Source organism: Labrus mixtus, chromosome 12, assembly GCF_963584025.1.
Source record: "Labrus mixtus chromosome 12, fLabMix1.1, whole genome shotgun sequence".
NCBI lineage: Eukaryota > Metazoa > Chordata > Actinopteri > Labriformes > Labridae > Labrus > Labrus mixtus.
This window is the reverse complement of record NC_083623.1, coordinates 2,670,240-2,694,846: the sequence shown is the minus strand read 5'-3', so window position 1 is coordinate 2,694,846 and position 24,607 is coordinate 2,670,240. Positions and strand designations below refer to the sequence as shown.

Below are 24,607 nucleotides of genomic sequence, written 5' to 3'. Positions count from 1 at the left end.
GGGGGGGGGGGGGCTGCACAGTGAGCGCTCCTGGGCTGGTGGGAGTGGTGGTGGGTGGGTTCGATGCCCTGCTCAAGGAGCTGGGGATCAAACCCCCGACCTTCCAGTTGAGAGATGAGCGACTCTACAGAAGTCAGAATTGGATGTCGCCTAATTTAAAGGGTGAACAAGCTAAACAATAATAAATGTCTTTAGGAAGTAGGAGAAGAAGTCATGATGTGGGCTTTGATTGTAAAAAACATTTTATCCACGGATCTACAGGACTTCAAATCAGTTATAAGAACTCTAGAAAAGCCTCCCACAGACTAGCAGGACTCCATTCACATGTTGGGTTTATTGTGAGTTAAATCAAATCACCTCACAGCGGAGGTTCTCTTGTCGGGTTTCGGGACGAGAGAATGCAGAGGAGATAAAAAAGGACCTGGGTCGTTGGCGGTCCAATCAGTCGGTCACTCATTGAACTTAAAGCTTCAGGATCAATCTGGTGCAAAAGAAACATACATGTGAGCTCAACTCAGTGGAAAAGGGAATATTTTCTTTTAATAGAATTGATGTATCACACCGCTGTCTCTCAGTTGTGAAGTTATGCAGCCATGGGATGATTAACTTAGTTTAACTTGAAGAGTGTCTCTGTCTGAAAGTAACAAAAGCAGCGCCCTTAAACCCGGAGAGAAACTAAAGATTCAGGTATTTACACATAGAAGTAACAGAAGTGAAAGAGAGCTCAAGGAAGGGAGTAAAAGAAAGGAAATTCTGAATGTCCACGTTTATGTTTCCACCCGATCTAAAGGACTGTGGCACCGGTGGCCTAGTGGTAAGTGTGCACGCCCCATGTCAGAGTCAGTGGCATCTTTTAAATCACTTCTTAAAACTCACTTTTATAGACTTGCTTTCATGTGATTTCTCTTTTATAGATCTAGCTCTTCTTTTTATTCATTTTATTGCTTTTAACCTTTTTATCTTTCTCTTCTTTAAATGTTTTAGTCTTTAAATGTTTCCCTTCCTGGATTAACTTTACTGCTCTTAGTCTTTTTTAAATTCCTACTCCATTTATGGTTTAACTCTTCAACTCTCTGTTGCTTTATTCATTTAACTAATGTCTCGTTTATCCCTTCTTTTTATCTTCACTCTGTGTTTACAGCCTGTGATGTGATGTCGTCCCACTCTCCCTCAATGTTAATTTTTTATATCATGTATAAGATGTCTTACTCACTTTTTTTTAAACGACATTTCACAAGTAAGCTTCTCAAATCGGATGGAAACACAAGTTCTGACTCTTACAATGAAAACTTTCCCTTAAAGTTTTCCCTGTTGGACATGGGCTCTCAGGAGGCAGGACAGGATGAAAGAAAAAAAACATAAAAAGACATCTTAAAGGAGCAGTATGTAGCTCTGACCCCCAGTGTTTAAAATGGGTACTGCAGTATAAATTCTAAACATTGTAGAGATCTGCCCCCCCCCCCCCCCCTCCTCTCTAGAGTCCATGCTCACACAGGTCACCATGTGGTGGACTCTGAAGCTTCAGTGTTTATCCAGCTCTGCATGGGTCTGTAAACCTTTCTGTGTTCTAACCTCTCTCCATTTTTCAAAAGCATCTCCAATATTGATCCTAGTTTGAGCACGTTTCTGCTCGTGGAGCTTATTAGAAACATGCAGAGGCTTTTTAGGTCGGGTACAATCACTTCTATCTGAACCACTTCTCTTGCCCGCTTCCATCGCTGCAACACCTGTTGACCTGATAACTGCTCTCATATCTGACAAACTGAGGGGCGTCCAAAACGGCCATATGGGGGGGGGGGGGGGGGGGGGGGGGGGGGGTCAGCCTTAAAACCGGCTACCTTCTCTGGTCCAAACAAATCCAGAGCATTCAGGGGCAGAATCTAAAGCTTTAAAATAAAAAGCAGATTGTTTGAAAGCGGAGCCATGTTCATGGATACGACAACAATCTCCGCTTGGTAAGAAGAAGAACGAGATCAGATGTGACGCGGCGTCAGACTTCGTTTAACCGGTTTACTGATCTTTATTCTGAATATTTTAGTTTTTTCTTCTGAATCATGTGAGAGGATTAAACATCTTAACAGACACACGAGCAGCTCCTCACTGCGAGGTGACAAAGGAGAGAAAGACCCCCCCTTGTGTGTGTGTGTGTGTGTGTGTGTGTGTGTGTGTGTGTGTGTGTGTTGGGGGGTCTCTGTATTCAGTATTCAGAGGGGTCAGAGGTCAGCTCATCTCAGAGGGATGATGTCACAGGAGTGGGGGGTGTGTGTGTGTAAAGCTTTGAGACAGTTATAATGTGTCACCTGCTACAATAAAAGAGAAGAAGAAGAAGAGTTTAAAGGGCCAGTCTGCTGTTTTGTTTTTTGCTGAAGACACACATCCATAGGCTACGTTTTATTTACTCCGCTTTCCTGTCATAAATTCTGTTGTTGATTTTTTTTTTTTTAGGCTATGGATCTTTTATCCCTAAAAGAGCAAAAGAAAAAGCAGTGTTACTTTTTTCTTCTTCTAAAAAACATTTTCATGTCCTCACGAGGATGTAGCCCACAGGTCGAGAGGGGGAAAGTGTGAGGACGTCTTTTTTTTGTCACCTGTTGCCATGGTGATACATCATATACCCGGGCACAGGGATGCCCATTTTTAGAAGATTAAAAGTGTACACTTCATGTCTTGTATTTTCCCTTTGATAAAAACTGAATCAGTGTGGAATCAGTGGAAGCAAAGCACGTCCTGATCTGGCCTATCACAGCGAGCAGACTACTGTTTTCAGCTGGACAGGAAATGAGTTGATGTGGAAAAAAAACTCAGTTGAGATCTCAACGGAAACAACTGAGACGAACTGAGTCATCAGGAGAAAAGCTGCAGCACATCTTGAGAGATTGAGAGACGGGAGATCCGTTTTAACAACTACAAGCATGCAGTTCATCATGCAGCCAGCAGGTGGCAGCAAGAGCCTGAACAAAACATTTCACACACACACACACACACACACACACACACACACACACACACACACACACACACACACACACACACACACACACACACACACACACACACACACACACACACACACACACACACACACACACACACACACACACACACACACACACACACACAGAGTTCTAAAATGAAGCTTCATGTCTCTGTAATCTTTGGTTATGATTCCCCTCAGAACATTAAATTAAACACAATAAATCAAACCTGCTTATCTCATTTAATCTTAGTTAGTGTTAGTTACATTTGTGTAAACATTAAGAGGACAGTCATTGTATTTGGTTTAACATATCTTGTTATTTATTGAGTCAATAATTCTCTTTAATAGTGTTTGTTGTATTTTTGTGTATTTCTTGTTCATGGTCATTGCCTGGATATTTAACATGTCTACATATGAGAGCGTTAACAAACATCTTTAATCAATCTATTATTTAATCTCTCTCTATATAAATATGTAGTCTATATGTTTTTTAATTTCCTCATACGGTGACTCTCGGAGTATCACAAAAAAAGTGTTTCTAAAGCAAGAGTGTAGGGGAAACATGTTCAGGGATGATTTCTGATTGGCTCTCTGGTGAGCTCACTTGGGCAGCGTGATGGTGGAGGTGGGGTTCAGACAGGATAATAATAATAATAATAAAAATAAAAATAATTATTATTATAACAATAATAAAAAATATTATTATTATTATTATTATTATTATTATTATTAATAATAATAATAATAATAATAATAATAAAATAATAATAATAATAATAAAATAATAATAATAATAATAATAATAATAATAAAATAATAATAATAATAATTATTATTATTATTATAATAAGGACTGATGTTTAGTCAATGTGTTATTAGCAGGATAACACTTTAGAGTTATTTTATACAAAGCAATAAGATATAGCATGCTGCGATACATACAAAGTACGGTTTGTCTTTTTATTAAAAGCTTTGTTGATACTAAGAGAATCATGACATCAGCAGCCTGGTTCTATAAACACTGGTTCTTTTCTTTTTAGGTTTTATAGTCAAAGCAAGTCAACAGTAAATATTTACTACCCTCTACTGGCCAGGAGAGGTACTGCAACGTCCTCCCCCTGCAGCTGTAAAAGCTGTAAACCTGAATAGACTTTACTGAGAGGAGCTTTAATCCAGTGATGCTCAAAGTGGGGCCAAAGTAATCAATGTGTGTGTGTGTGTGGGGGGGGGATCAATAACAGAGTGTACAGGTAATCTCCTGTATCAATAACAGAGTGTACAGGTAATCTCCTGTATCAATAACAGAGTGTACAGGTAATCTCCTGTATCAATAACAGAGTGTACAGGTATTCTCCTGTATGGCACATTTTGTGTGAGAGGACTTCCAGGTGAACACAAGGCTGAACGTGAATCTACAGGTCTGACGTCAAAACTACTAAAACAAAGACAAGAAAATGTGACGAGTCGTGTCTTCACCTGTGCAGCGGTGCATACTCAACAGAGACACATCCCACCTGTGTGTGTGTGTGTGTGTGTGTGTGTGTGTGTGTGTGTGTGTGTGAGAGAGAGATGGTTTTATCTGCTGTTACCTCCATCAACAGAAAGCACAGGTCAGAGCTGGAGATAGAAAATGAAGCCTCACAGCTGAACCCCAGACGGGCACAAAACAGGACAGGAAGTTTAATTTTCATCTTTTATTATTTTATTTTTAGAGTTTTTCATCTTTAGAGAGTAACCTTTAGAGCTATTACTGTTTTTATGTGTTGTATTATGAAGTTTCAGGTTGCTTTATTTTTAATTGTGTATCACAAACTGTAGAGTTCTTACTCATCACTGTACTTTATATCTAAAGTCAAATGGACCGCATTAAAGAGGACATATCATCCCCCTCCTCCACCTTTTCAAACAGTCCCCTCCTCCACCTTTTCAAACAGTCCCCTCCTCCACCTTTTCAAACAGCCCCCCTCCTCCACCTTTTCAAACAGTCCCCCTGTGGTCTAAATGAAACATCTGTGCTGTTCTTTGGTCAAAATATAACATGAATCAAGCACCAGAGGAGGTTTGTGACCCTGTATAAACCAGCTCTCTCAGAACGCTCCGTTTTGGTGTGTGTGTCTCTTTAAATGCAATAAGCCCCGCCCCCTGAGTTTTCCCTGTAGACATCACTCCTCTGTAGTGAGAATAAAAATGGCGGACCTGAGCAAAAGTTTTGTTCTAGTCTGGGGGTGGAGTCCATGGGTGGAGATACCAGGGGAGGGGAGGGGATTTTTTTTTAACCAGAATCCCACTGTGACATCACAAGGAGAGCACATTTGAAACAGAGCATTCTTCTCTGTGTTGTAAGACTTATGCAGACCACAAACAAAGGACTGGATGGTTTATTTCACATGTTGTGTGTGTGTGTGTGTGTGTGTGTGTGTGTGTGTGTGTGTGTGTGTGTGTGTGTGTGTGTGTGTGTGTGTGTGTGTGTGTGTGTGTGTGTGTCTGAAGGTGGTCTTCTTTATAGGATTTTGAAGAGATTTCTAAAAAATAAAAGAAACACAGACTGACCTCATGATGGCGCTCTTGAGCTCTGGTTTCATCACATCGCTTAAACAACTGCAGAGACAGACAGACAGACAGACAGACAGACGGACAGCACACACACACACACACACAATGCAGCTTCAAACTGCCAAGTGGTGCAGAGACGGAGCCTTGACCCCCCCCCCCCCCCCCCGGTCAACCTGCAGACACACACACACACACACACACACACACACACACACACACACACACACACACACACACACACACACACACACACACACACACTGAACAGTTCTACACACAGACTGAATGATTTGTGAAGAACACTTGTGGACGCATCACCTCTGACCTTGTACCGTGCTCGGTGTAACGCTGCTGGTCGACCTCGAGTCTTTTCTTTCCTCCTGATACAGAGGAGAGCGAGGTTTAACCTTTATGTTTACAGATAAATAAAACAGGCGCTCACATGTGTCTGATGTCAGATAAAAAGATTCATTTAAAAAATAGACCCTGTGGTGAAACCTGAGTGTGGTTAGAGCCGCTGAAATGATCACCTTAAAGACAAGTTGTTCAGGAGGCTCCACATCAATAAATCATAAAGTCTGTCCTGTGTAAATGTGTCTCTGAGTCATGACTGTCTACAATGAGGGAGAAGCTCGAGTCCCGCTGGCTGTGTTGTTGTCAGAGCCGTGTTTACATGGACGGGACGGCCGGCTCCTCCCCTTGTGTATAAAAACTGTTTTAGTCAAGAACTAGAGAGAAGAAGAACATACTCACTGATTATTTGGATGTTAGTAAGAGTTTTTAGATCACGCTCATTCTGTGTCAGTTTACATGAAATGTGAAGCTACGAGCTAACTAAAGAGTGCTAACATTAGCATGCTAACACAACAATGTGAAGCTACGAGCTAACTAAAGAGCGCTAACATTAGCATGCTAACAACAATGCAGGACTCAGGTGATTACAGCTCGAGCACAGGATGATTTTGCTCGCTTGCGTTTAACTCCTTGTGAACGGGAGTGTAGAGGGGTTGGAGGTGTGTCTCTGGAGGAGAGCGGAGGCTGCAGTATGGAGGAGGCGTGGCCTAACAGGAAGTTTGTTTTGGTTTCATGCTGGAGCTCAAGGGCGACATCTACTGGATCAAAACGGGGGCGGGGCTAAGCAGAACCAGCTTTGAAACTTAAACATGTCTAACTCTCCATCACCATCATCACTTCTTAAAAGTCCTGCAGGATCTTTTTTTCCCCCCGGGGTTTCCTCTAGCTCCTGATAGGGGTATCTGACGTTTCAATTTGCAGAAATATTTCAAAATGCTGCAAACGTAAGGTGAAAAAAAACTCCCGGGTGCATTCTTTAATTCGCTGTTTGTTCTAAGTTTGTGTTTTTTTAAAGTTTCAGAAATAAAAATGGACTCAAGTTTTCTTTTCTTTGCACTTCTTTGAACTTTGATTTGGGGCGGCTGTGGCTCAAGTTGGTAAAGTCGGTCGTCTCTCAACAGGAAGATTCAGGGTTTGATCCCCAGCTCCTGCAGCTACATGTCCGATGTGTCCTTAGGCAAGACACTTAACCCCAAGTTGCTCCCTCTGCTTCATCAGCGGTGTATGAATGTGTATGAAAATGTATGTGTAGTCATCAGAAGACTGGACCATTTGAATTATTAATATGAAGGAAAAACAACATTGAAGTATTGATTGACTCAGTGTTGGTTTGAATCTTTTTGAGAGACTTTTTTTAAAATGACAAACATACAGAATCAATCTCTTAGAAATAGATAAAGTGAGACAGAGTTCACAAGTGGAGACGTTGTAGTTCTCAGGCGCCTCCTCCTCCCTCTCACAGTGGAAATAAAGGTTGATTGATTTTTGTCATGTTTCAGGAGCCAGGTGGTCTGGACGCCTCCCCCTTCCCCCCTCCCTCCCTCCCTCGCCCTCCTGGTTGGAGTGGGCTGCCTTTTCAAGAGGCGTTCAGGGACCCCAGCTGCTTGGCCCTAAAGCTCCTCCAGAGAGCCGAGGATTAAACTGAGGGGAGAGAGAGAGAAAAGGGAGGCGATGAGACAGGAAACGTAAAAGGGGGTGAGGAAGGGTGAGGAGGAGGGAACAAATAGAGGTTGTAGAGTCTCCCTCACCTCCTCCTCCTCCTCCTCCAGTCTTAGTCACAGGTGGGGGGTTTTTTTTATCTGAGGAGGAAAAGAAGAAAAATATACGGATTAAACTTCTGCAGTGTGACAAATAATGATAAATAAAAACATCTGTGACACTGGATGAAAACGTCACATCTTTTACTTCAGGAAAAGAAGAAGTTCAACTATTAGATTTTATAGTATGCACATACAGAAAAGCTCCTCTTACAAAAATGTTTTTAAACTTTCAGGGAAGCTCCTGCACACTGTCTAAATTGCACAAAAACATTGGCAATCTTTTTTGTGCAATTTAGACAGTGTGCAGGAGCTGGCCCGCAAATCTTGATGGATTTATTCCTTTCCTATGCACCTGTCTTACTAAGTAGATCATCAATCAATCATTATCTATAAAGCGCCAATTCATAACAAGTGTTATCTCGAGACCAGGGCTTTAAATGAACACCCACCAACCGGCCAGTTGGGGGTAAAAATGAACTTTGGCGGGTAACTTTGTAGAGTTAATAGCCATTTTGGCTGAAGCAAATATCATCATCATCACCATCAACCTTTATTTAAGTTCTCGGAGAGATCACTGTGGGCGACCCTCATTTACAACGATGCCGAGAAAACATACTTAAATGATAAACAACGAGAAATGAGATAAAGCTACTGTAGAAAATAAAATCAATAAAAGAGCAATAAGAACAATAAAATAATTTAAAAGCTTGAAATTACTACAGTGATAAGTCAGTCATTAAAATAAAATAAAACAGTTACAGTCAGGTATTGGGTGGTTAAAAATAATATTTATAAGTTTCCATAAGGGATAAAAGTTCAGGTCCTGTTGTAAAATATTCCAGGAGTTTGCAGCACTGACACTAAAAGCAGTTTTCCCCAGGTCAGTCCTGGCATGAGGAAGCTGGAGAACCATATTACTGCGTCTGTTTGAATCGGCAGGCTGCAGAAATGATGCGACAAGTCAGTGTTGCCAGATTTGGGCATATTTGTCTGGTAGAAAATCTGGTTGGCTGGTAACTTTAAAAATATACTAAACCATGTTGTCTGGTGATTCAAAAAAAGTAAATTTAAAGCCCTGCTCGAGACACTTTACCAAAGGGATAATATGCAGGAAGGATTTCCTATTTTTTAATTCTTGCGTTCCTGTTGTCCTCACTTCCGGAGCAGGCCGTGCATGAACCAGGATAGATGTGTTTTTTAAAAACTTTTCAAAACTCTTACATCTCTGCAGGGGTGTGTCCAGACTTTTTGGACAGGGGTGGCCCACCTGGGGCTCTGACTTGTGCAGGGGTGGCCTTTATCGACCCCCCCGTCTGCACCGATCACACCGACTCTTTTTCTCAAGGTTTAATTTTGAGCTTTTTATGCCTTCATTTACAGATCTGACAATGGATTGAGTCAGGGAGAGAGAGCGAGAGACATGCGGGTAAGGAGACACAGGCCAGATTTGAATCCTGAGCCGCCTGCTTGGAGGACCATGACCTCCATATATGGGCGTGTTCTAACCACCATCACCGACTTTTAAACATGTACATCTTCTAAGCTTCATTCTACACGGACTCGACACAACATGCACGTCCACAGTCACAATTTAAAGTATTTTAGAAACTGCAAACAAACATCTGCTCAAGCCCCGCCTCTGGCTGGGCAAATAGCCAATCAAAGCTAGGGGTTTTGGGGTGACACCTCGGGCCTAGCCTCTTTGTCGTCTCCTCAGGTAAGCGAAAAGTGAGCCAGATGGATCCAAGACTGAAGACATTCAATCCAAAGACACATTTTCTCTCATTATCAAAGATTTTCTTCACTCAGTCAAATATGAAAAAAAAATTAAAAAATGCTCCCAAAGCCAAACAAAGGTTTGAACCAAACAGAGAGGAGATTAGATTTTAGAGTCACTCACAGATCAAGGTGTGCAAACCTGAACGTACCTGGTGAGATGAGCTCGAGTGCTGCAGGTGTAGAAAAGAGATCGAGACCTTTTGATCGCACCCCACTACACTTTGAGTTCCTTTATGTGAAGCCCAACTCGACGACAAAATTCAGAAACACGTTTTAAAATGTTGAAAGGAAACGTGAGCGTTCAAACCGTCTTTCATGCATCAATGTGTTGAACACGCCGTCTCAAACGTGTTCTCGTTCATCTATATGTTTATCTTTTTTTTTTTTTTAAACTATATCAAAACCTGTCGACTTATTAGTTTAAATTTTATGACGAGACAAGTCAAAGTCCTTGTGATGCAGAAGTTGTTAAATCAACAAGTAATCGTGATCTCAGTATCAATAACAAATAATAATCATGATGAGGATGTTGTTTTGACATGATCGAGCCGCGCTGAGATGAAGTCGATACAAATCTAAAAATCAATGAAAAATTTAAACGTTTCCTCGTCAAATCAGAAACCTCCTCATAGATGAGGGGACATTTTTGTTTCAGTGATCACTGCACTGATGGATAAATCTCATCTGGACGAGAGGTCGCTCTCGATATCATCAGAATCACAATCAGAATCACAATCAGAATCTGGGTTTATTATCAAGTACATTTACACATACAAGGAATTTGACTTGGTGTATTGGTGCTAAACAATTAACAAGGAAATAAAGCAGAACTAGAAACAACTTAAATAATACAGTATAAGAAGATATTACAATATATAAAATAGAATTTAAAAATGTCAAATATAAAAATGCACGTTAGAGCTCGACCGATAAATCATCCAGCCGATATCAGCGTATCCAGTGACATATTTTATCTCAGATTTACGCAGATATCACTCGATTTATTCACTAATCAAAGAACATTATATTTTAGTTTAATTGTTTTACACTAGCAGTTCTCTGTGACCAGCAGAGGGCGCTGTATGGATCACTCTGCAGAGTGTCAGGTGGTGATGCAAGTTCATGCTCAGTTACACTCCAGTCGAGCGGCCATCTTGTCTTAATTATAAATCTTTTTCCACAAGTGTTTGATAACCGAGGAATCAACAAAATAAATGTTTTTATATTTATCTCTCCAGATTGAAGGAAGATCTACTAAAGATATCGGCCGATGTATCGGTATCAGATTTATCCTCTCCTGAATGTTTAGTGTTTTTTTAGTCTCGAGACCACTTTTTGAAGTTCTCGTTTCGGAATCAAAAGCATTTTTTACTCGGCCTTAGACTGGGCAGACTCTGGATTTTAAATCGAGACCACCACTGACTGGATCTTTTCCAAGTCATTACTGTGATTAGAAAGAAAACGCCTCTTTCTAAAAGAACAAATAACTTCAATTCATTTGTAGTTTGATTTTTGGTCTTGTCTCTGCCCCGATCCCTAAATGTCTCGGTCTCGGATCACTCTGGTCTCAGGTATGTCTTAATCTCGGTTAGCATGGCATCGACTACAACACTTCCTAATATAGATATCGGCCCTAAAACTCATATCGGTCGGGCCCTATATTAAATATATAAAGACCGTCTCTTTGTCTTCTGACTCTCGTTCTTAAATTTAATTGAATCTTTTTTTTTTGTACATTTTAAAACAAGACGACAGAAACACAAATTATGGAGTCATCACAACAATGACACCGACTTTAAGTGAAAGAACTCCCTCTGAGAAACATCACAGTAACCATAATAATAACTCTGCACGGCCCACCGTCCACACTCATCACACTAAAAGTAAGACTTTAAAGCTCGTTCCCAGAATAAACTGTCCGTCTTAAACTCACCCTGAACTCTCACACAAATGTGAAACTTTAATCTCTGATAAATAAGGAGCATTTCAGTGATTTGGTAGATTGATATCAGATCCGTTAAAAGCTTCGATTATCAGAAGCTGAATCACTTTGAACTCTTCAGACACCATCAGACGGGCGCTGATAAAAACCCTGCAGACTAGAGAGTACACAAGTCATTTAAATGTTAAGATATACGTAATAAAAATATGTCTTATGTTCTACCTCGAGCCCTCTCAGACATCTTTAGGGATGTTGTGATGTTTAAGAAATATAAATATTTCCTTCCTTTAAAGGGATTCAATCAGCAGAGGTGCACAATAAGTCTAAAATAAACTGCAGTGTTTGAACAAGAAATATTCAACACACACACACACACACACCTTTGAGATGTATGACACTGAAGGTAAAAGTGTGAAACATCTGTGAACTGCACTTTAAGACTCTTTAACGAGCCATAATTATTTTATTTTGAAATTAATCTAAACGGAACTGAGGCTAAAACTAAAAAGAAAAACTTCTGCGTGTGTGAACGCGACATTAAAGAACATTAAAAGCCTCATTTAGTCCAAGAGATGAATAAATACATCTGTTTACATTTAAAGCTGCAGATTTAACATTAAAGATATTTATCAAAATGATATCTGATTTATAGATTTAATTAAATACGTCATTAAAATGTCCATTACTTGATAACAAACTGGCTACACAGCTGTAAACATCTGTGGCTCTCTACCCTGTAAGTCTGTATTCATTTAAAGGTTTTACTCTCCGGTGTTTCCTCCATCAGGTCCCGGCGGGGTTTCCTCTTCCTCGCAGCCGGCCGCAGCAGCTCAAAGCCGGGCTGAGGCTCCGCTCCGGTCCCGGTGTAGTGTCCTGATGATGAACGGATCAAACAAACAGCGGAGACTCGGTTTTTCCCCCACTTCCTCTCCCCGGACGGACAGTAGCCTAATAAAAGAAAAAAAAAACTACGTGAGTGACGTGACGCAGCGGGTCAGCAGGTGATTGGCTGCTCGGACTGTGAAGCTGCGCGTGCAAAGGTGAATGAAGCTGCAGGAAAACATGAAGACAGTCTGATATTATTTAGACAAATGTGAGAATAGTAATTTAATTTTTAATATTCTGTGGAGCAACACGAGACACACGTGAACCAATCAGGTGAATTACTCACATTTTTTAAAAATCTGTCAGGATCACTTTATCTGTAAATAATCTTATGTTTACTGGAAACTAACAGGAGGAGGTTACATTAGAAGGTCACAAAGTGGGGGTCGGGGGGTCACGGAAACTAGCATGGAAGAAGAGGGGGGTAAACTTAAAAGAAATAAACAAAAATCAACTTCAACTAATTTTATTAAACATAACTTTTTTTTAAAAGTCCCTTTAAGATGTTATTATTAAACACACAATTTTAATTTTCTGCCACATTAAATAACTCATAACAAAAACTACAGAGTTAATAATGTAAGAAAATATGTGTACTGTTACCATGGCAACGGCTGATTATCGCGTAGACAGACGTTAATAAAATAAGCAAACATGTTAAGAAGCTGTTTTAGCTGATTTTATATATTTTTTTATTTAAATACATTTTCTTTTAATTATTTAGGAGATAACATTTTAATATTTAATTGTCTCTGTAATTATTAATTAAATATTAATCACCTGTTTCTTTGTTTTTATTGTCTATTTTATTGTTTCTTTTCCTCTTTGTCTCGATGCTTTTAGGATTAAAAGAACTTGATTTATCCTCCACTGCATGGCAGACATGTTGTTACAGCAGCGAGAGAGTGAGAGAGAGAGAGAGAGGAGTACAATCAGGAAAAAAAAATGCACAAAAGAGTTCAAAACAAACATAACGAGGCTACAGTAAAATAAATGGGAAAACACGGTCATAAAATAGAAGTAGAAATGTATTTTCACGTCTCGTGTGAAGCACTTTGAGTTGTTGCTGAAACGTGCTGCAGTAATAAACTTCATTCGCCTTATTTTTATTTATTTAAATAGAGACAGTGCACATTACTGAACATAAACATGTAAATATACCAGATTATCATTTCCACCTGTAGTCCCTCTGCACATCGTTAAGAGGTTCTGTTGTTTGTTGGTATTTGCAGTAACGTAAAGATTCATATTTGTTTTTTCTCGACATCATCTAAAAAGTCCAGAAACTGAAAGTTTGATTTTCGTTTGATTTAAAATGTGTTCAGGATTTACAGAATTGACCAGCAGCTCTTAATGATAATATAATGAACTTATATTGCTTAAATAGGCCTATGTGCAATTAATTGTCTTTTTATTAATGATTAATAAAGTTAATTAATCGGTTACGTAATCATAACTGACATGGCACATTTTTTCATTTTATATCTGGCCTTCTTATTGGCTGTTCATTTTACTGTAACAAAACACTTTGTGTGAACGATCACACCAAACATTTCATTCTTATTTAGGCTGACTTTGGTCTTCATCATTTAAATAAATAAATAAATAAATAAATAAGAAGATCTCGCTCCAGGAAACAGGAGAAACTGTCAATAACAGAAAGTGGAGAAGTTTTTACATTCTGACGTCACTGAAATCTGTGATTAATAAAGATATTACAAGTTTAGAGTAAAGAAACTCAGAGGTTTTAAAGTAGAAAAGATCTGACTTAAAAATGCGTCCACACACACTCTGAGTATTCAAACTGTTGCAGTGTGAGGAGATAATCACAAAAGGAAGAACATCAGATCATCTATCTGAGTGCAGCTGCCAGAACATGAAACGTTCAGGTGAGATCTTAAACTCAGGAAATGTGATTACTCCTCACTTTTTAGGGGGATATTTGATTTTTTTCCCGGCCCAGACTATAACGTAAATAAAGATCAGTAACAGCAGGTGTTTCATAAAGTGTGTCAAGGCGTCATCATTTCACTTTCCTAACAGTGTAATCGTCTCATCAGGACAGAACAGGAGCTCATCTGTGAGTTTGAAGGAATTCGTTTGGCTGAAACCTCGCAGAGCAAACAGTCTCGGCGGAAGCAGAAAGTAGGTCCAAACCATTCTCTCCACTTACCTCTGTAATGTCAATTATCTTTGTTGGCTGCTGCTGCCGTCGCTCCGCCCCTCCGTGTGGTTGGAGTCTGAGTCCGGCGGGATAAGGGCAACTCGTCTCCTCGTTCAGCCGATCAGCTGGACTTCTTCTTCCCAGGGAGGCAGAGGAAGCACGAAAAACCCGGACGGAGGGAGGGAGGGGGACGCAGAGCCGCCGGACTGACCCGACCACATCCAGCCCAGAGCCCGGGGGGTCCGCACCATGTCCTTCAGCCCCAAACACTCCACCCCCTTCTCAGTCTCCGACATTTTGAGCCCGATGGAGGACAGCTACAGGAGGTTCGGAGGGATGGATCCCGCCGCGGGGAGCCTCGGATCCCCGCTGGGCGCCTACCGGCAGTCGCAGGTCTCCCAGCCCGGTATGATGCAGCATCAGCAGCAGCAGGCGCAGCAGCACCATCATCACCACCACCATCACCATCACCACCTGTCCTCCTCCTCTTCATCCTCATCCTCCTCCTCTTCCTCAGCAGCAGCAGCAGCAGCAGCCGCGCTCGGACCCGGTGGGCCCTATCACGTCCCCCACGGGGTGCCGCAGTTCTCCGGGGCCGTCGGAGGGTTCTGCAACGGCGGCATCGGGAACGTGGGAGAGCTGCCGTCCTACCAGGAGACGGTGAGGGGCGGGGGGGCCGCGTGGTACAGCAACCCGGAGCCCAGATACCCCACAAGTAAGAAGTTTATTAAAAACATTTTTTTTTATAATCAGAGGAAAGTTTTAAAAGAGAAAAATCACGCGGGACAGTTTGGCCTTTTACGCACGATGGAAACAAAAGTTCTTCAAATGTGAATCAAAATAACAGCTGATTGTTTTTTTCAAGACCAACAAAAAAAAAGTGATCTTTTACAATTTATTTTAGGATATATTTACTGTCATCTAATTTTTCTGGCGTCACTTTTTACTTTCTTTGAGGATTGAAAACAGACTTCGTGGAAACGTGTTTACGCACACTCATTAAAATAAGTTATTTATGGCATCTGTGGCACCAATCCGTTTTTGTTTTTTTTATCATCATCTGATGAATTTAATTCACCACTTTAATACATACATGCACGAAAGTATATTAATAAAGTGGATTAACTGATATTTATGATTTAAAAAAAAGGGATCTAGGCCTTTTCTCAGAATTTAAATCGAGTTTATTTTCCCGCAGCAGTCACCTTTTTTACTCCTAAACTTTTCGGCATATTTTCGTTTTAAATATGATGAATTTATTTATTTTATTAAGCATTTAAATTGATTTTCAATTTGATAAAAAGATACATATTTTAATCTTATGGATAAGCGAGTTTTTGTTTGAGATGAATCTCGCCGTTTGATTCGTTTAAACTTGATTGTTTTTAATGTATTTTTTAAGTTTCCAGATTCATGGGCCCCTCCGCCGGGATGAACATGTCCGGGATGGTGGGCTCTCTGTCCGGGATGGACTCCAGCACCAAGTGCTCCATGGTGAGTCTGCACGCCGCGCCGCGCAGGAAGCGGCGGGTTCTCTTCTCGCAGGCTCAGGTGTACGAGCTGGAGCGGCGCTTCAAACAGCAGAAGTACCTGTCCGCGCCGGAGAGGGAGCACCTGGCCGGACTCATCCACCTCACTCCGAACCAGGTCAAGATCTGGTTCCAAAACCACCGGTACAAGCTGAAGCGGCAGGCCAAGGACAAAGGCCCGCAGCAGCAGCAGCAGCAGCAGCAGCAGCAGCAGGAAGGGAGCGGCGGAGGCGGAGGAGGAGGAAGTCTGTGCCGCTCCTCCTCCGTGTCCCCGGTTCTATCCAAAACCGGGAAGAGCTGCAGGACCGAGTCCAGCGGCTCCAACCAGACTGGAAACAGACAGAGCAGCGCAGGGGAAGCCATGACGGCGACCCCGCAGCATCATCACCATCATCATCATCAGCAGGTGAACCAGCAGGTGAACCAGCTGTCATCCACGGAGGAGCTGGAGGATTTGTCCCCGAGTCCGCCGCTGGGACTGCAGGCGCAGATCAACATGACGCAGACTGACGCGGCGCTAATCGAGTACACGAACAGCATGATCGGCTCCAATTTACTGTACGGGAGGACTTGGTAGGAGACACCATGAGGAGGAGGACTGACGGGGATCCGGGCCTGAGGTGGATTTTTTTTTCCGGCCAACAAAACAAAACAAGCACCAGACTTCTTTTATTGGTTTTGGAGCAACAAGGTGCAAAACTAAAAAACTGTAAATAAGAGGCTGAACCGGGTCTGAATGTGGCTTCCTCTGCAAAACGAAATATTTGTGATTAGTCTTTTTATGTTTTGTTATAAAATGTTTTGATTTAATCCAGGAGGACAAAAAAACATCAAATTTTTAGTTTCCCTTTTATTTCTCAGACAAATTTAAATTATTACCAGAAGTAAAAAAAAACAAACAAGTGAAGCTGTTTCCGGGTTTAAACGAAATATTTTCACCTGAATTCAATTTATTATTCAAATTCTTCGTTACAGCTGATTTAAAAAAAAATAAAAAAAAACATGTTTCCGGTTTTAAATAAACGTCTTCTTTTTGTTTTACATTTGAATGTTTTTTTGATTTGTGGAGCCAGAAGCAGATTGAGCAGTTTACAGTGTTGATCAGTGGAACAATGAAACTCTTACAGACTGAATGTAGATATTAAAGAGAGAGGGGTTTGAATGTACCGGAATATTCTGCACAAACAACTCAAACATCTAAAAAAATAAATAATAATAACTGGGACGTTGTGTTTAAATATAATTAGACACTAAATGTGATGATTTGCAAAACATTAAGCTTTAATGTGTTGTTGGAAATGCAGCAGGAGGACATCATGTCAATGTCATCGCTTTGTGAAAATTAGAAATATGTTTTCAAAAAAGTTAAGAGGAAGAGAGAGAGAGAGAGAGGGGGGGGGGGGGGCATTAAGGTGCAGGGGTTTGCCATGCCTAGGACCCCCATATCTAAATTCTTACAGGAACCCCTCTTGCACATTAAACATTCGACTTCTTCCTCGTTCATTTCTTTCTAGAGTTTTATTTTAAGCGGAGGTGGGAAGTTTTTTGTGGATCAGCAAGTTTTTTTTAAATATCAGGGTCCCTCACAAACGCTGCTCGATTCAGATTAGGGGTGTCAGTATTTTTTGGTTTAAACTGAAGATTGCCATGACCCCTCTCCACCCCCCCCCCCTTCATGTACTTTAAACACAGTGATTAATAACATCTAAAAAGTCATGTATTCAAATGTTACTGTCACTACATTTTTTTTTGTTAATTCAAATTTTTGGTCCATTTCCCTCCAAGTTTTTTGCGACCCCCTGAAGTGTCAGGACCCCCCCTACCCCCCACTTTGAAAAATGCATCATCAGTGCTGATGGCGTGGGTAACCTGCACCCTGGTGAATTCTCCATTATTAAGCATGAATTTTAATTAACGCATAAAGCTGCCTCATAGAAACTTTATTTTCCAGTGAAAGGCCCGACTGATCTAAACCTTCATTCAGCTCCAAGAGTGAGTGTAGTCCAAGAGTCCGGCTGACAAACGGGGGGAGGGCGTCCCTGCAGACCCCGTTAGTCACCGATTGTCTTATTTTTACGTTTCTTAAAGCTCCAAATATTTTACAGAGGAGAGCGTGATTAAACAGGAAGTGGACAAAGGTTCACTTTCACAGCGACAGGAACAGATCTCTCTCTCCAGTGTTTTTAAAAGTGAAGCAGCAGAGCGCCGTCCACGACGCCGTCTATGACCCCCGTCACGACTATTTAGAAACACGTGGCTGGCTTCTCAAAACAACATGTCTCATCTTTTTAAATGTTTGAAAAATCATCTCATTCTGTTTTTTTATTTACATGTTACAGGACGTCCAGATGTTTTTAGAAATGACGGTTTGGTTGTGGTTTTTTTTCTTCTTCTGTGGTTGAATTTGGATGTCGACTATTTTATATTTCTAACGGGAGATTTATTAAAAAAACAAACAAAAAAAAACAAACGAGCGACCTTTGAAGTGTTCTTGTGTTTAACCTGAAGTGTGAACATGTAGACCTGGAAGCAGAGACGAGGACTTCTGTGAGACAAAAACAATCCAAACGTTTTATTTGTCGTCTTTTTTTTTTTTAGACCACATTGGAGAGGCGTCTCTCAAAAAGAAACCCATGAGGACTCGTAGTCCGGGACTCACTTGTGTTCGACAAGTTTTACAGGCTGATCGTCTTAAAAATCACAACGTTACATATTAACCTTTTTGTTTTTGTTTGTAAGTAAAATGAAGAGGAAAAAATAATTAATTGTACAAGAAGACATTAAAAATGAAAAAAAAAAAATACTGGTGACATGTCTCCCCTAAAAATAGCCCCGCCCACATGTAACCCCAGAGTCCGGCATGTGCTCTGAGTTTACTTCCAGTCGTAGCGTCTGGATGGAGGAGGGGGAGGGTAACCTCGGCCCGAGCTGAAGCTCTGAAACACACAAAGAGGTTCAAGTTGAAAGGAGCTCCGGGTTTGAAATGTAGACACGCTAAAGACAGAATTTACAGATTAAATAAAAATAACTGAAGAGGAAGAAACGAGCGACAAGACGAGACATTCAGAGGAAAGAAACTCCTGAAGAAATAAAGAGCAAACGCTCGGAGACATTTGCAGAGTTATGGAAGAAGTTCACTTTTTTAAATTCATTGTTTGAGCCGTTATAGGAGCGCTGAAGAGAGACAGGAAGTGATGGGAGGAGAGAGAGGGGGGGGGGGGCGGATTTGAACCCACGGTTGCTGCAACGAGGACGACAGCCTCTGTACAAACTTGGAACGCCGGATAGCTTAGAGATTATGATGCACGCTCCAAGTTTGATCTAACTTTCACTCAGAGGTGGAAATGAAAATGTTACTTAGGAACAAGTTAAATTACCCGTTTAAAAATATACTCAAAGTCCTAGTTTAAAATCGATTTCAATCTCTAGGTTGTTTTTAATTAAAGGTTTTAAATCTTTACAAATTAAAGTGCAAAATAAAAGAAGTCGACACACGACTCTTCAAACCCTTAGGGAGGCAGGATGTGTCCTTTTAGTCGAGACCATCCCATAAAAACATTTTCCAACTCCAAATATTGAAGGCTGTCTTCTTTTCTTCAAACTCCAAACATGTAAATCCAAACAGGTCGAGGTCCGAGGTGTTGAGAGTTTAAAAATCTGACTAAAATCTGAGAATCAGGGACATTCCAGATGTTTGAAAACTAAATTGCATTTCACTGTTGTTTTTCTTCTTCTGTGGTGTTTATTGGCGGTTGACACTGCAGTTGTTTCTGGGGCGATCTTTTTCTCACGGCCAGCATTTGCAAAACTAAAATCTAAACCATCTTAAAAGTCAGGGTTGGTCATTTTCTAAAACTAGCATTATTTTAAAAGTAGTGTTCCCTCAGTGCTCCGTCTACACCCCCCACCGGGAGCGGGGTCATTTTACACAACATCGAGTTTCGTCTTCAACGCCAGAGAAATTAAACTTCAACTTATTTTCAAAATAAAACGAGTCTTGAGTTGGTTGTATATAATCGTCTGTGTTGATTCTACTTCTGAAGGTGGAAACGTCCCGCCCACACACAGGAAGTAGTGCAGAGTATCGCAGCTTTATTCGTCATCAAAAGTCTTTTATTTTGGCGGTGCAGTGAAGCTGTGAGAGAGGTCTAACTCCTGAAGCGTTAAATAATAATTTTTTTAAAAACGCTAGAATAAAAAGAACAGCTCAGAGTCAGCCATCGATTTTATTTTTGAAAGTCAAACCTGATGAACAAACAGGATTTTTATATTTGTTTTCATATTGATGAAACACTTTAATACTTTTATCGACTGTAAAGGTTCATGGACTTTAACGACCTTAAGGCTGAGGTTGAACAGATTTTAAAATACTTATTATTATTTAATTATAATTATTATAAAAATTGGAGGAATATGGAGTAAAAGCGATGTGTTCACTATCAGGGCTCAGCGTCAGAGCAGGCTTTTATTTTGTTAAGTTTACCTGGTGCTGTTGGCCCCGGTTGTCCCGTCGATCGTGCCACTCGTCTCTCCGCTGGTCGAAGCGCTGCTGGTATCCTCCGGGCGCCGCCCCTCCTCGTCCGCGGCTCGCGTTCTGCTGGTACGCCGACTGCTGCGTGTGCTGAGCTCGATCCCAGCCGTGACCCCCGCCGCCGCCGCCGCCTCCCCCGCCATACTGCTGCTGCTGCTGCCTGGAAACACACACACACACACACACATCTGTTAAGTACTCTCCACAGCAAGGTCTCAAATTCAGATCGAGATTCTCCGACATGTCGGAGTCCTGCTCGAGGATGCGAGGACAGAGAGGCACCAGACTCAGACCTTCAGGAATCTGTGCGTGACGCTGACACACAGTAACGCCGTTAGCTCACATTATGGACAGCGTGCAGCTTCCTGGCTACCTCACGGGGACCGGGCCGACGTCATGTGACATCCAGTGAGCTTTATAGTTTGAATGTTGACTCACCAGGTTTCAGTTTCACACATTTTTATAGAGACAGAAATCATTTAACCGAGTGTTTCATTCCAACATTCCTCCTCCAGAATGTAAGCCTTAGACGCCGTGACCAGCTAGCGTTTTTTTTCTGAACAAGTAGAGAGCTGGAGAGAGCTCGTCTTTTCTTCCGAGCTCTCCGCCTTTTTTGTGCGGCCGCTCCGATCAAAGCGCTCAAGTTGACAATGTTCCAACGTTTCAGAAAGGCGTTGTTGATGTCACCGGCGCTCTTTTCCAAATGTTTGATATTCGCCTACAGATCGTGTCTTGTACCTCCACATCCTCCTCGCACCGCGTCTGATCGGGTAAAAAAAATGATCTCCGATATAAAACATTCAGTAAAAAAGTAACGGAGCAGCGTCGGTCATACAGCGGCTGTTATCAACAGACTGTTGTCATGGAGACGGGACCAACCAACTCAAACGGAATGGAGAAACAACTTGTAGCTTTGTCTCTGTTTTGTCGTCATGTCGATAAAGTTATGGAGTACGCATATTGTGTTTCATTTTTAAATTATCCGGACGCTCTGTGTGCGTTTCCTTGTCTGACTTCCTGTCCGGGTCGTTCTATTCTTTCCACCTTGACGGGTGCTTACAGCGAGCGCCGCCAAAAAAAAGACCAACAGCGTATTTGAGCGTAGCGGCGCTGCCCGGCTCGCGGCGCTCGCTGTGGAAACACAACCAACGGCAGAGTGGTGTGCAGCGCTGACGGGAGTACGTGGAAATTGGGGGTTAAACTTTATAACAGCTGTTGAAAGCCGAGCTGTTTCCCCGTCCTTAAACACTAAATGCACGGTGAAGAAACGTGAGAGCAGGAATCTGAAAATCTCTTCAAACATTACATCGAGAGAGAAGTTCATTTTGACAAAATGTCTCTGAGTTCATTAAACGATGAGGACGATCGATTTCAACGTCCTTCTATGCCCGTTTAACCAAGAGAGTTTGTCAAGTGTTTTTATTTTTGGGATCGTCCACTCACTGCTTTTCAGAGAATGTGTCCTACCTAGCAACAAGAGTGGACCCCGCCTCCTCTCAGATCAGAGAGCCGCTCTGGAGATGAGAGGTCGTTCTTTGTCGATGATAAAACACAAATCTACAAACTTTTGTTTTTACCTCATTTTTAATTTCCAAATCCATCCAAACTTTCTAAACATGATAAAGTTTATTTTTCTCCAGATGACATTGATCCTTCAGTCATGATGATTAGAGAAGAAGAAAGTCAACTCTTCTGTCTTTGTGTGTTTTTACTCTTTGGTAGGAGGAAGTATAACAATGTTTAGGACACGGGAACAAAGATGAAGTGATGGAAACTTTATCTGCAGCTACTTCGGTAATCGATCATTTGGTACATTCTTTTTTTTAGGGTAAGAATCCCTCTATTAATAAATTTAACTGAATACCTTTGAGGCTTTAGACACCTCTGGGAACAAAAAAAAAACATTTCAAAACTTGTTTTTCACATTTCGAAGAAACCTGCAGCTTCATCGAATGGACGTAAAACAATGACTTAATCGTAATAAATTCAAAGTTTAAAGTGAGCAAAGGTTTGTTTGAGTCAGGAGGAAGTCAGAACTTTTAAATGTTGGTGCTTCACTTCAACAAGGAGGTTTCATTTTGTTCATGAGGAAATCAGACTTTAATTTAATCCTAATCTCTGATGGACACTGGGACAATGACTGGTTACTTCTTATTTTTAATCATCAACAACTGAAGAGAAACTCCTGCACACAGTTTGATGTTCAATCATTGATAATGTTTCTGTGCAATTTACAAAATCGTTCATTTTTGGACCACTTCATTCCTCTCCCATGCACCTGTCTTAAAGTTTCTGTATTTTTGATTCTATCGATTATTAAATCAACAGATTTTTATCGTTTTAAATCATCTAAGAAGTAACCTAACATCGAACATTTTGAGAACCTAAAGACTCTTTGATTATTTGAAGTTGGGGTGATTAATCAGCCGGTCGATGAAAAGCTGGACTTTGAGATCCAGCAAGGGCGATCTTTAACCTCCCTAAAACCTCCCCTCTCGACGAGGCGTTTACTGAGGGACGGCGCCCTCGAGCAAATAAAACAGCCTCTCCTGAGCGGACTTAGCAGCGATGATCATGAAAGAGCTCAGAGTATGAAATTAACCATATTCACATATGGTCTCGGATCCTCCTCATCCTCTGAAATGAGGCGGCCGGATTGCCTCCGTGGGACCGAGTGAAGAGCTGGCACGCCACGACCCTCCACGCCGCCGGCGGACAATGTGTCAATCCGGCGCTGATATTAAAAGTCTCTTCTTAAGTCACAATGAAGAGAGGAGACTCTGAGAGCCGCAGCGCCCCCCCCCCCCCATCCCTCATTACTGAACCATGTCACACTCTGGCCAGAGCCGGACTTAACAGAGCGCTGGAATCCGTAATCCCCCTCCTCTTAAAGTTTCCTCCTGCATTTCATTTGGTCCCGGTCCCGAGCAGATAAAGAAACTGTTTTCAGTCGCCGCTAATAACTACTGACCTGAAGTGACACCGAGCCACAATGGGCCTGAAAAAGTTGAACCGGGGAACCTGATTAGGACTTTTGGAGAGGTCTGGAGCCAGAATCAATAGGCGGTCTGTGCGAGCACGGGGGGAGCTGCAGCGGCCTCCAAAAGCATTAGTGATGCCTCATTAAGTTGCACAAACCTCCTCGAGAGAAATTTGTTTTAGAGCGACGGATGGACGGACGGGGAGAGATCTTAATTCAGCAGCAGGAAGCGGCAGAGCTCCCCTGATGGAGACGGGCACAAACCGAGGCCTTGACGTGTTTAATTCTACCTCAGATCGTCACAAAGAGGAAAACAGGAAGAGGGAAAGTTACATTTCCAACATCTCACAAACAGTCTCTCTGTGCAGAGCGGTCGATCGAGTCCTTGGCCGACAAAGCAACAAAGCGTTACTCTGTTTTAAAGATAAAAACATTGTAGGATCTGTGTTTTAAAACAAGCTTCAACAGCCAGGACGCCAAACGTGAGCCTAGCCTCGGTGCACATCCTGAAAAACGTAGCCTTTAAAATAAATAAAAAATCAAAGCAGACTCACCTTGGATATTGGGGCTGTTGGAAGGGGGGAGGCGCTCCCAGCAAACTGCCCTGCCTGGAATCTGCAGAGAACAAAAGACGACATGTTCAGAGAAGTGCTTCAGCTCGGTGAAGTTCGAGGAGGAAACGCAACTTTTTTTTTTTTTTTTACTTTCTGCTCAACCGGGACGTGGAGCCGGTGATTGTCGTTTTGATTCACCTGAGAAGCTCGACGGGATCATCACAAAGAAAAAAAGAGAGAGGACACATTTCTCATGAGCATCGTCTTTAGTGGACTTTTCTGTGTTCATCGTGCAGCAGCAGACGGAGCTCATCTCATGTTCAATGTGTTTTCAGAATAAAACTGTGTCGCTCCTCGTGGATCTCTGCGGTGAAAACTGCAACGTGTACAGACGTGAAAAGTCACTTTGTAGTTTTAATCTTTAGGGACGTGATGAGACACTCGACTCAACATTCGAAGTCCCCCCCACGCCCCCCCAACTCTAAGTTAGACAGCGGACACTAGCTGCCCTCTCAAATAAAAAACTACAGCACCAACACTTCATTATTGTTTCAATGTTTACTGAACCTGACAGCTGCTCTTTTTTAGACTCAAGTAAA

At 41.7% G+C, this 24,607-nt stretch overlaps 2 protein-coding genes across 6 annotated transcripts in view; one reads left to right on the top strand and one right to left on the bottom strand.

Moving 5' to 3' along the window:
- xrn2 (5'-3' exoribonuclease 2) overlaps positions 1 to 24,607 on the bottom strand; it is a 173,916-nt gene that overhangs the window by 115,196 nt on the left and 34,113 nt on the right. For 3 of the 5 annotated variants that reach the window (XM_061051489.1, XM_061051491.1, XM_061051490.1), the window contains exon 29: positions 24,005 to 24,069. In XM_061051489.1, the coding sequence (XP_060907472.1) occupies positions 24,005 to 24,069 (65 nt within the window). Of the gene's footprint in view, positions 1 to 18,486; positions 18,880 to 20,426; positions 20,635 to 24,004; positions 24,070 to 24,607 lie in introns of those variants that run through there. The other 2 variants (XM_061051486.1, XM_061051488.1) reach the window with 2 other exon arrangements.
- On the top strand, positions 14,664 to 16,745 carry nkx2.4b (NK2 homeobox 4b). Its single transcript, XM_061051493.1, has 2 exons — positions 14,664 to 15,129; positions 15,817 to 16,745. Exons 1-2 carry the CDS (start codon positions 14,664 to 14,666, stop codon positions 16,518 to 16,520), a joined length of 1,170 nt encoding a protein of 389 aa, XP_060907476.1. The 3' UTR covers positions 16,521 to 16,745.

Coding starts and splice junctions, on each gene's coding strand:
- nkx2.4b (XM_061051493.1), top strand. CDS start 14,664: ATGTCCTTCAGCCCCAAACACTCCACCCCCTTCTCAGTCTCCGACATT. Junction 15,130..15,816: donor GGAGCCCAGATACCCCACAA/GTAAGAAGTTTA, acceptor GTATTTTTTAAG/TTTCCAGATTCATGGGCCCC.